Raw genomic sequence first — 12,227 nt, forward strand, 5'->3', positions numbered from 1 at the left:
TGTTGTTGGTGGCTGGGAATGGCTTGAGTTAGCTAGTCATGGGTGATTAAGGGGTCAGTTGATAGAGGTCGTGTTTGCATGACTAGATTTACTGTATTTGTAATGGCGGGTGCCAGGCCATTCGCTATGGGTGACTGGTTGGGAGGATTGTAGGTCTAAGGCCGAGGATCTAGGGTCTGGAGTCATGAGTGGTTGCATGGAGTTTACTGGGACGCGAAAGCGATTTTCCAGTATTTGATTGAATAGGAAGTCGAGAGAATATAATTGATTTACCTTCTCCTGTAGGTTTTGCTTCTCGAGCTAGATGTTGTTGTTCTCAGTTTCCAGCGCCGTGACCTTGTTAGCCTGTTGCTGCATTAGTGTTGAAAGAGCCTCGACCTTAGTCGAAAGGCCTGAGGCAGTATCTGTGATTTCAGCCATGACATGATTCTTTATAGAGCAGAATGTCTAACCAGAATTGATTGCCAGAGGCCCCATGGTGGGAGCCAAACTGCAGATGCAAAAATTCTATGGTTACGAAATAGGGTCTGATCCCGTGAGGTTGAGGCCATTGACAATTCATTGTACTTGTACATAAAGCAAACAAGCATGAAGCTTATGTAAACATCAATGTGGTGTCTGCCATAGGCACTCCGACGCTCAAGTTAGTAAGGCTGAATGAGACAATTTAGTAAGGGCTAAGGGAAGGAAGGGTTATTGTAAGTTTAATCGGAAAATAGAACCACGACATGGGTGGATAACTCTTAGGAGAAAGAGTTTGGATGCAAGGAGGTGGTATTGAGATTGAATGCCTAAACAGAGGAGTGACCCCTATTTATATAGTAGTTGTAGGATCTTCGTATCCTAGTAGGACGCTGAATCCATAAGGGAAGAGGTCTAGTGAAGAGGACATATCCTAGTTCACTTGCCTCATTAGTAGCAAGAGTCCTAATTCACCTAAGATACGAAATCTTAGGTGAATTAGGATAGAACCAAATAGGAAGAGTCCTAATTACCTTGGTCTAGAAGGCTTGACCTTAGGTGGGCTACCGATGACGCCCATTCTGGAGAGAGACTGGATTTGGGCTGCATGTTTTGGCCCACGCCATGAATTCTGATGCTGGCCCAATCGGAATTGGACTGTGACTTTAGGTTAGTGTAATAGAAAATGCCTGTTTGACCCTGATAAGGCCCAAGGTGATTTTTGGCCCTTACATCTAGTAGCTTTCTTTAAAGAGTTAACCAATGGATGGGATACAGGTAATGACGTGTTACATCAAGCTTTTGCCATGTTTCTTCCATGGTTGTAAAGGGTATGCTTGTTTACCGTTTTGAATGTACTCATTTCATTTTCTTTCATAGGAATTTGTGGGAAGCCAATTCAGCTACCTTTTGTTGGTGGTGTGTTGGAATTAAATAGTAAAGAAATTAAAACAATTTATTTAAATTCCAAACAATCAAATGTAAATGAAAAATACTATCTTCTAGCCAGATGCATCAACACCTACTTCAAGAGTAAACTCTTGCTATTTTCTTGCTTTAATACTTCACCACATATTTTAATCGATTCAGAGAGTCAACCCATGATCTTCCTCCAAAGATTGGCTCAAATAAGAATCTCGTTGCAGACTGGCATAGCTAATACCAATTAGAAGGAAACCAAGAGCAAATTTGGAAATATATTTTGGTGTATTAATCCAATAAGTTATGAAAAGTTTGCCAAAAATAATTAGAAGACATTAACTTTAAGCCAACACAAGATGTAAACCGAAACAATAAGGTGAAAATAGTTTAGTTTATTATTATTATTATTTTTAAATTAGTTAGATGGAGAAAAATTAACAAGCACGTAAGACGGTCAGACGTAGAGGTTTGTATGAACTGTTTTAGTGGAAAACGTGGATTTTGGAATTGAGTAATACTACGCATACAACATGTTAGGATTATTTTGGAATTAGGATAATTATGTTAAGTATTTTGTTATTATCTTTTATAGCTATGCTAAGTCTTTTATAATTACACTATTATCTTATTAGGATTATCTTATTATCCTTTTATAATTATGATAGAATATCTTATTAGATTTGAATTAGGTAATTAGAGTCATTTTGAGAGTCATTTAGAGTCAAGTGTAAGGTTATATAATAGCCTAAATCTAAATTGTGGTTATCAATGAATAATTTTGTCAATTGATCTCTTTATCTCTTGTTCTTGGAGGTCTCTGTTCCTCATATAAGCAGATCCTATCCCAAACCCTATTATTGGTGCTCTTGTTCCTTAGTTATGGCGGAAGACACTCGTTTGCATCTTTTGGATGAGTAGCTTGCTAAAATTATGGCCCTACAATCTGCCCAATCGCACAAACTCTAACTTCTTTAAAAGAGAAATTGGAAGTTTTGACAAGTGGTTTTCAAGATGTTACTTTGCATATTTCAGCTCTAAACAACAAGTTTGATCAAACTTGCCAGCAAAACCAACATTCTGGTGAATCATCTTCAGATTTGAATGGGCAACAAGGATCGACTTTCGAGAGTTTTTTTCCTAAGTCTCTTTGTTTAGAAGTCCCTCATTTTGATGGCACAGATCTGCGTGGCTGGAGGTTTAAAGCTGAGCAATTCTTTGATTACCATAATATCCCTACCAAGCAATGGTTGACGATCTCTTCCTTCCACATGGATGGGCCAGCTCTCTCCTGGTATCGCTGGATGCATTCCAATGGGCATATTCGTTCTTGGCATTCTTTCCTATAGGATTTAGATGTTCGTTTTGGGCTTTCGAAATTTGTGGATTACCAAGGGCAATTGGCGAAACTTGCTCAAACAAGTTCTGTAGTCGCTTATCAAACATAATTTGAGGAACTCTCTAATCAAGTTTCTGGCCTTCCAGGTATGTTCCTTCCAAGTTGCTCTGTATCAAGGCTCAAACCAAAAATCCGATGGGAGGTGTAGTCCTTCCAGCCTCACACCCTCAACCATGCCATGAGTCTTGCCCACTTGTAGGAGGACAAGCTGCAGGATCTACACCTATACTTGCAATTTGCCGGCCCCTAATCTTGCGATCCTAGTAAATCAACTCCTAATGTTCCTTTAGCATAGCAAGCTCTTGTGCCGACTCCAAACCAATCAGATTCTTTGCCTGTTAAGCGACTCACGGTGGCACAGATGCAAGAACAGCACAACAAAGGTTTTTTCCTTAATTGCGATGAGCACTTTCAACCTAGGCATCGCTATAGGGCCAAGTTCTTTCTCTTGCTGATAGAGGAGGATGATGATGAGCATGACGATGAATTGGGATAACTGCTGTTGATGGTGTCGTACCTTGCAACCTTGAGGACAAGGTTGAGTCGAAGGGGAAGGCAATGTTATGATTATTTTAGAATTAGGATAATTATGTTAAGTATTTTATTATTATCTTTTATAACTATGTTAAGTCTTTTATAATTACGCTATTATCTTATTAGGATAGAATTAGAATTATCTTATTATCCTTTTATAATTATGATAGAATATCTTATTAGATTTGAATTAGACAATTAGAGTCCTTTTGAGAGTCATTTGGAGTCAAGTGTAAGGTTATCTAATAGCCTAAATCTAAATTGTGGTTATTAATGAAGAATTTTGTCAATTAATCTCTCTATCTCTTGTTCTTGGAGGCCTCTGTTCCTTATATAAACAGATCATATCCCAAACCCTATTACAACATTTCTCATGAAGTGGCAAATAATGATTGAGTGAAATTTTATTTTTAATTTAAAATCAGCCAATCATCTTTTACCACATCATGTTGTATAAAAATGTTGTATGTGTAGTATTATACTTTGGGATTTTGGTTCAGAAGTCAGTTCTGGAAAGATGTTCTAAACAACCTAAAACATGCCCAAGGCACATAATGATATTTAAAACATGAAATACCTTCCAAAGAAGCAATTAAACATGCACATAAAGTCCCAAAATGAGATCAATGTTTAAAGCGTTGCATGAACAAATAATAAACATGGGAGATGCATTTTAATGCTTCAAAATATTATGTTTCATGCTGAACAAATATAATAGGATATGTGAATGATTCCTAAATACTTCTAATGAATTTAAAATGAAGAAAAGTAAAGAAAAAACTTTACTATCTTGATGAAACTTGTTCTAGAGAGAAAAAGTAATAGAAACTCGCAATCTGAAATGAAATGGGGCTAGAACCTAACCGAAAGTAATTGTCCAAGGGCTATATGACCATATGGTTTGTATGAAGGCTTTAGAACGTGTTTTTGTGATGTAGGACGTGAATATATGACAGTGGTACTCAAACAACTCTGGTTTCTCTTTCTAAACGGGCTTTGATTTACGGAATTAATGGAGCTGTTTGTGGCGCTCTGGTGAGCGCTTTTTGGTGTGTGGTTGTTGGAGGATTTGACACGAAATTGAGGTACTAGGAGCTATCAAAGGACGCCTTGAAGATGGAGAAGAAATTAACACAAAACTGAGTGATGTCGCGTCAATGACTATGGCATAAGGTTTGAGTGTTTCTTGTTTGCCGTTGTTCTTGAGTTGTGTCTTCGTTCTTATGAACAAGCCCTTTCATACATAGGAGTTGATGAAGATAAAACTTATGAAGAAATTAATAAACTACGATAATGCATGTTAATGAATTAATGCAATCGTAAGACTTATAATAATCAAACAAAAAAGCTATTTTGATAAATTATAATAGGAGGATGAATATGACTTTTAGTAAAGTCTAGGTTCACAAGGAAAATGGTTTAAATGAATTTTAACATGATAAAATGAATATGATATTAATCCTAGAAGAATAAGGGTTTTCGATTATATCAAAATTATAAAATAATAAGCTAATCTATGTATATTTCTCAAAATTGTGGTATAAGGCTTGTACAATCTCTTCTTATTGTAAACAACTTCTTGATCACCTTTTTAGCTCTGTACATGCCGTCATACACATATGCTATTACATGGCTCTCATATGAGTTTACAATCCAAAACAAATGCATCAATGGAGCCACAACTTTGGAAACTTTACCCTTGTCATCCCAGAATCCATTATCTAGAATTATGGGCATAACATTCTTGTCTTTACTACTTTTGGCATATCAGGAATCCACAAAAAATCTATCCGTCACCATAGTTAGCGAGTCTTTGCAAGTCATATTTGTACTCATAGAGACTTCTTAATGCAATGAAAGTAGTAGCCAAACGGGTTGCACTTGGTCGTACAATTTCTTTCCAACACTGTTCAAGTGATGGAAACATAGTAAAAGTTAGTAAATTATTGTAAAATGTTTATTATGTTATGAATTGACAAGAACACGAGTTAAAGGTTTATAAGCTATTTTTCCGCAACCAAGCTATCAAGATTTTGTGATTATACACAAACATGGTTAGTTCAAATGCATGTTTTGCATGATACACTATGTGGTCTAGCTCAGCTATATCTTTCAACATTAAATTTATGCAATGTGCTGCACAAGGCGACCAAGTAATATTCTCATACTTCTCAGACAACATTCTTCCAGTAGCTTTAAAATTTGCTCAATTGTCTGTGACAACATGGACAATATTAGTTGGTCCAACCTATAAAGTCATTTCCTCAAACAATTTGATAAAGTTAAAGACATCCTTTACCATATCTGAAGCATCAACTAATTTTAGAAAGCAAACTCCTTTAGGACAGTACACAAGAAAATTAATCAGTGGCCTATGGCAGTATCAATCCAACCATCACCATTAATGTACATCCAACCACTTCCCAAATATTCATCTAACTGTCAACAAGTAATTACACTTCCTTCTTAGCATCTCTCATTAAATTGACACGCATAGCATTATAAGTAGGTTGCTTTTACCCAACACCAATTGTAGCTATGACATCCACCATAGGCTAAAAACAAATTGAATTTAAAACATTCATCAGGATGCAAACATCATAAAAAGAACCATGCAACAACCATGTATGCTCTCCACGTTGCTTCTTTTCTAGCCAAAACACCCCTAATTGGTGACTGAGACCCATGAGTAGTCCATGTAGCAAAAAAATTCACTAAGCCGCATAGGTCTGCTTCTCGTAGTGCTTGTACATTGTTTTTTACTGCCACTACTACCACCATCATTCATGGTCATTTGTGATGGAGAGACCTCTTTACATTCTTCATCTAACCTATTACCCTCAAATTCATGTATCGTAAAACCATAAGGACTTGCATACTTCCGAAAATCTTCTTTTTCTTTAGTATATTGCATTTATCTTGGACAAAACTTAATCCAATGGCGTTCTAAGAAACATAAAGTTGTTGTAAAATCTTCAACAAAATCATATTAGAGATTATTATCCTAGTTGCCATAGAATTGGCTTGGCTACAAGGCTAATATAAGGAGTTACATATATCATTGCCTACTTGTCCAGATTTCCAATGTGAGAGGAGAGGAGCAGTTCACCAACAATAATCCAGTATACCATTCTAGAACAAAACATACAGAAGTACATGTGCATTATGGCAAAGACAGAGTCGAAACTAAAGAATTAGAAAGTCGAAACTAAAGAATTAGAAGGTATGTGTCTAGTCAGTTTCAGATTGCAAATTTACTAATAGAGACTTTATCAACAACAAGATTCACTTCATTAAGAATCAAGTTTAGCACTCCTTCAAAGCAATTTCAGTTGAGAGAGGTTTTTGATGAAAAATGAATTTATCTAAAGTGTTTTGGCTAGTCTGTTAAGTCACATCCAACAAGCTTTGTTTTAGTTATAGTCTTCTCTGCTGATTTTACTTTATATGCTGACTCAGCTAGCGCTGAACAGAAATCGACCAAGCTTGCTAGTTGGTTAAGTTTCTAATTACTTAGTTCTGTAAGTTTAGTTAGTAGCTAAACTAATATAAATATACGGTGGTACTTAATTCATTAATTTATTGAAAAACTTATTTAAGGGATTAGCACTTTAAACCCATCTAGATTTTCCCTAATTCTGATAAACGCCATGTGGTACTGGTACTTATTCTTAATCCCCTACCATCAACCCTCTAAAGTTTATTTGACTACTTTTAACAGAATCGAGGTTAAAAGAGCAATACACCTTTTTATAATTATTAAGGATTAATGCATTTACGCCCTCCAAAGTTTGTTCGGCTACTTTTAACAGAGTCAAGGGTAAAATAGTACAATACACCTAAATTTTTACAATTATTTAGGGTTAATGCATTTACACCCCCTAAAATTTATTTTTTATTTTTATAGATTTTAAAATTTTATTATTTACTAGTTTCTTTTCTATTTTCTTATATATAATATTTTACATAATTTAACAATTTTTAAGCATAACATGGGTGTTGGGAGTTGATAGAGATGAAATGAAAGCAAGGGTGTGGTTTGTGATTGATAAGCATAGCAGGGGAGGGCATTAAGGTCATTTACCATTTATATCATTAAAAGTAACCAAAAGACATTGACAATAGTGGGTTGAAGAGTAATTACCAATAGTATAGAGGGTTTAAAATCTTTGCCAAACTTCAGGGCTTTAAAAATTCCCATTGAATCAAAAATTTTATTCAACTAAAAACTAGTGTTTTGAAACCCGACTGGTTCAATCGGCCAGACAGGGAACTAGAGACTCCACCGGTCCAGACCAAGGTTAAACATAGCCTGAGCAGTTAACCTGGAGTGACTCACAGTCGGACCGACATAACAACAGCGAACCGTCGATTCGACCGATCGAGGCCCAAACTAGGTCATTGAATTTACAAACCTGGTTAAGCGTTTTTATTCCTAAATCCTAAATTCGACCATTTTGGGACCGTCTGTGCAATCTTCTTCTTCCAAAGGCTTCCATAGTAATCCACCCACCCACAACCACACGAACCCCAATCCTCTCCTCTTCTAAACCCACCCCTCCACCGGTCGTCCCTAGTCATAGTTTGTCATCCTCGAGCCGCACTTGATGCCACATGACAGTCGCCCTCAACAACCCAGTCCACCACAAAAATCTCACCTTCCTTCACCTCTGGCTATGTTGTTATGTTAGTATTGTGTTGTTGTGCTTGTTTTGTGTTGCTAGGCCTCTGGAAATCCTCCACCTTCACTTCTCCGTCTCCCCTGAACTTGCCCACCACCCATCCAATAATTTGTCTCACCCAACTTTCCCAACCTAGTACATAGTTTATAAGTATTTTGGACTTTTTTTTTTGGCATGTTGATGTCATCAGTTTGACCTCTCGGTCAGACTGGTTAAATTGTTTGACCCGTGACCCAGTCGCCTGACTGGGTCAGTCCCTGGGTCGGTTTTCAAAACATTGCTAAAACCAATACAAAAATAGATTATATTAAAAACTCAGTTTTAAGATTTGTTTTTTCCAAACATTTTTTTTATCCGTTTGACAACAACACTAATTAGACAGTGTCACGATATATCTTCTGAAATTTTTGAAATATTCTAGAATATGGTAGTGATTAATATGAGTCCATAGTGAAAAATAGCAAAAACAATTGCTTGTAAGAAAAATAAAGAACGAGATGACACGTTTATGTTTGGTCTCCAACAGCCACCAAACCTGATACAGTTGCTAAGGTAAATGTTGAACACGCTAATTAGTAAAAAGATATGCAAATGAAGTGTAGCACCTCATTTTATTATATGCTATTAAATTAATACATCATTCATGTTTTCTTTTTTTTATGTTACCCACAGTAAAACATATCAAACTCAAAAACCATGCATTATTAAAATTCCATATGGGTGTCAGCAAAACCAATGTTAAATACATATTTTTAGCGATAAAATTTAGATTGTTTGGACTATAACCTGAAATATGGATATACTTATTAATTGAATTTAACTTCTAGAATTCCAACATATTAATTGGCTCATACATGATAATTGATAAAGTATTAGATCTCCTTAAAGTTTGATATGATCTCTCTAGAATTATATCTTAAAAGCAAACAAATTTTGTAAAGATCCTTTGAAAAATTCTAAATCAACAATTCTTCTTTATTAATTTGTGGAAATAGTTTGGAGAAAAGAACAATCCATATATATATATATATTATTTTAATCGATCTATATTAAATAATAAAATAACATTAAATCTGATATAGAATATAATTCTTACCAAAACCCTCGGACAAATCTCCAAGGGTTTATTGTATTATTAAATATAAAATACATAAGACTTATTAAGCTAATCTAATCACTTGTTTTTTCTTTTGAAACTCTAATCACTCCAAATTGAATAACACAATTGCATACAAACCCAGAAATCAATCACAAATTACTCGTTGGCGCAATCAATTGGCTTAAATGAAACAATCTGTTTCTGAGTGTCATACCCAATCAAGAAGTTTGCCTGCACCAAATTTCCATAAATTGCAGAGCCTTCAACACCTTTGAAAGTAAAACACACAACTTTTTCACTAACCGGCACGAAAGTGTTCAAGGAACTTAACTTCACATCTGCACCACTAAAATGCACAGTGATTACTGGAGGCTCAAAATTGGAATCAGCTATGTAGCAAAGATCAAACGTTCCCTCGGGGTCTTGAACGGGTGCAGCATCGATGGATTTCGATACTTCTAAAACTAATCTAGAGTTAAACTCTTGTGGCATAAGTGCCAACGTAGTTCCTGAATCAATCACAATGTTTCCCTCTGTGGTTCCAAATGAAGAACCAAGAAAAGGGATACTTTTGTTTCCAACACTGATTGCTTTGAGAGTAAGAAGGTAATAAGTTTCCGGATCTTTAGCAACCAGAGGAGTGGAAACCACTCCAGAACCTGAAACTACTGCATTGCTACCAAAATTAATTTTGCTAGAAATGGGGTCATTTTTAGATGATACTATTGGCACCAAGCAGTAAGAGAATTTGCCGTCTATTGAATCGCCCATTTGGGAGATGAGAGAATTATCACCGCCTCCTAAGCCAACTATGCCAGTTGCTTTTGCATCAAAGGTTCCAAGATCGTTGTGTCCACAACCGAAGACGATATTGGGGAGAGGCACAGCGCTTCCGTTGGTTGAACTGACAGTTATAGTATCAGTACCGAGTTTTCCATTTGAGAACGATCCATCCCCATATGATACTGAATATAGACACGAATCATGTCCGAACCAGGCCAAACAAACGGATGATTCTAGAGATGCACATTGCCCGGAGTAACACGAAACATCTTTATAAGTGTAGGAATTTTGAGGGTCAAAAAGAGGAGCTTGTTGCATGTAACAGAAAATGCAAGGCTTGCACTGAGTCCATATAAGATCACTACCGGTATCAGCGATGGCTAGAATCGGAAAAGGCGGGGTACCGATTGATATATTCATAAGGTACTCGCCGCCGTCAGAGATGATATCAGCTTGATCACCTGCTGCACTTAGATTAGATAGGGATTTCCGATCAAAACGATTGGCATGTTTAAAAGAACGACGTGTCGCATTTCTCAATCGTTCGAAGGGAGTTTCTTTAAGGTTATAGAAAGGAGACTTTGGAGAGTCACGATGAATTAGTTCAAAACTAAAACCTGATCCTTTTAGTGCTTCTGTAAGATAGATCCCGGAGAGGCACAAAACAGAGAGGAACAGTGTAAAAAAAAGACGGAGAAAAGACATTTTTAGATCATATAAAAATGTGTGTGATTCGTGTATTTTTTTACAGGGTAGAAAAGATACTATATAAATAGGGCATTAGGGCAACACCATAAGGAGTGCTTTTGGCACGCTTAATTAGCGCAGGACCATACAGAGTGTGTAACAGATATACAAATGTATTATGTAGACGTGTTTGGCTTATTTTTAATTCTTACCGACTTTATCGTCAGTACTGGATTAAAATTTTAATTTTACTGACATTGTAGTAAGTACTGTATGAAATTTATAATTTTTACTGACTTTATAGTAAGTACCTATGAAATTTTTTGGATGAGATTCGTTTGAATTAAATTGATTTAATTGCGAATATATAACTATAATTTAAGAGAGCGATATCATGCACGCCATCCGCCTAGTCAACATATACCATCACCGCTGAAAGATCAGGCACCTCTTTTCAAATTGAGAAATACTAGCCTTACAAAGAGAAATATAAAAAAGGGTATACAAAGACAAATCCTGCCCTTAATCTTCACGATTGTCTCTCTCTCTCTCTCTCTCTCTTTTTCCTTTCTTTTAAGGGCATGATTTGTCTTTATATACTCCTCTTTATATTTCTCTTTGTAAGGCTAGTATTTCTCTTTTAAATTAATAAAGTTCATCTAATCGATACGGAAATTAACCCACATGGGAAAGCTTGAAAACAACAATACTTCCTGGCTACTGCTTGTATAAAAAGGCAGTGATTAGGAACTCGGCCTGCCTGGCCGGTTGAACCTTAACTCGGAGCCTTCATCGGGTCAGGTTACAAATTTTCCTATTCATTCAAAATCCTAGAGATTAGGACATCAATCCGTGAACAATTGAAGGATAGAATGTTAGGACTTTTGAAGAGCAATGACCGGTGAGTGGAATAGTGGCAATGACGTCAATTTCTGGTGAGTGAATCGACCGAAAATCGCAAAACAATGTCGCCAAAACAAGCTCGCTTTTGCTTGTGATTGGGGAGGCAAACAGAGGAAGGTTGAGATCGGTTTTGGTCAGGAGGCTGAGGGGAGTGTTTTCGTGGTGATGGGGAGTGTTGTTGTAGCAAAAAATAGGCCATATTTGCCGATGCCGACAATGGTGTTTGAGGTGTTTTTTGCAAGCTTTCATACCTATAGGGACTTACAGTAATTTTTAGGGATATTTTTGTTAGATTTCAAACTTTTAAACATTGGTCAAACCGGTTAAACTGCTCGACCCATGACCCAGTGGCCTAGTTGGGTCACTGCACAAGTCAAGTTTCTAGTCACTGTGAAAAGGTTTGGAGCCATAAAGAATAACTGGAATGCCGGCAAATACTTTGTTAGTGTAATTTTGTATTAGAAAAATGTACAATAAGGTAAGAGGTGAAGTGAATATGTTTACTACACGCAATTGGAGGAAACTAAAATCAACTATGTGCAAACAAAAGCCCATGGTTAAAAATCAAGTTAATTATGTACATGTAGTTAATTAATACTTTTAGGGGGCGTTTGAATTATATAATATTTTTTTATCTTAGTAATAAGATTATCGGAAAGAAAGATTACATTGTAGATTACCGGGTTTAAATTATTATTGTGCTTGGTTCAATTGAGATGTATTAATAATTAATGTGTTTGGTTGATAGTAATAACAGATG

At 36.1% G+C, this 12,227-nt stretch overlaps 1 protein-coding gene across 1 annotated transcript; it reads right to left on the reverse strand.

Annotated features, from left to right (window-relative positions):
* Positions 1-9,114: 9,114 nt before the first annotated feature.
* On the reverse strand, positions 9,115-10,600 carry LOC116125809 (aspartic proteinase CDR1-like). The gene has a single exon (XM_031411518.1). The coding sequence runs from the start codon at positions 10,580-10,582 to the stop codon at positions 9,251-9,253; it is 1,332 nt and encodes a 443-aa protein (XP_031267378.1). The 5' UTR covers positions 10,583-10,600; the 3' UTR covers positions 9,115-9,250.
* Between the last annotated feature and the right edge of the window lie 1,627 nt (positions 10,601-12,227).

This window comes from Pistacia vera, unplaced genomic scaffold, assembly GCF_008641045.1.
Source record: "Pistacia vera cultivar Batoury unplaced genomic scaffold, PisVer_v2 Contig171, whole genome shotgun sequence".
Taxonomy (NCBI): domain Eukaryota; kingdom Viridiplantae; phylum Streptophyta; class Magnoliopsida; order Sapindales; family Anacardiaceae; genus Pistacia; species Pistacia vera.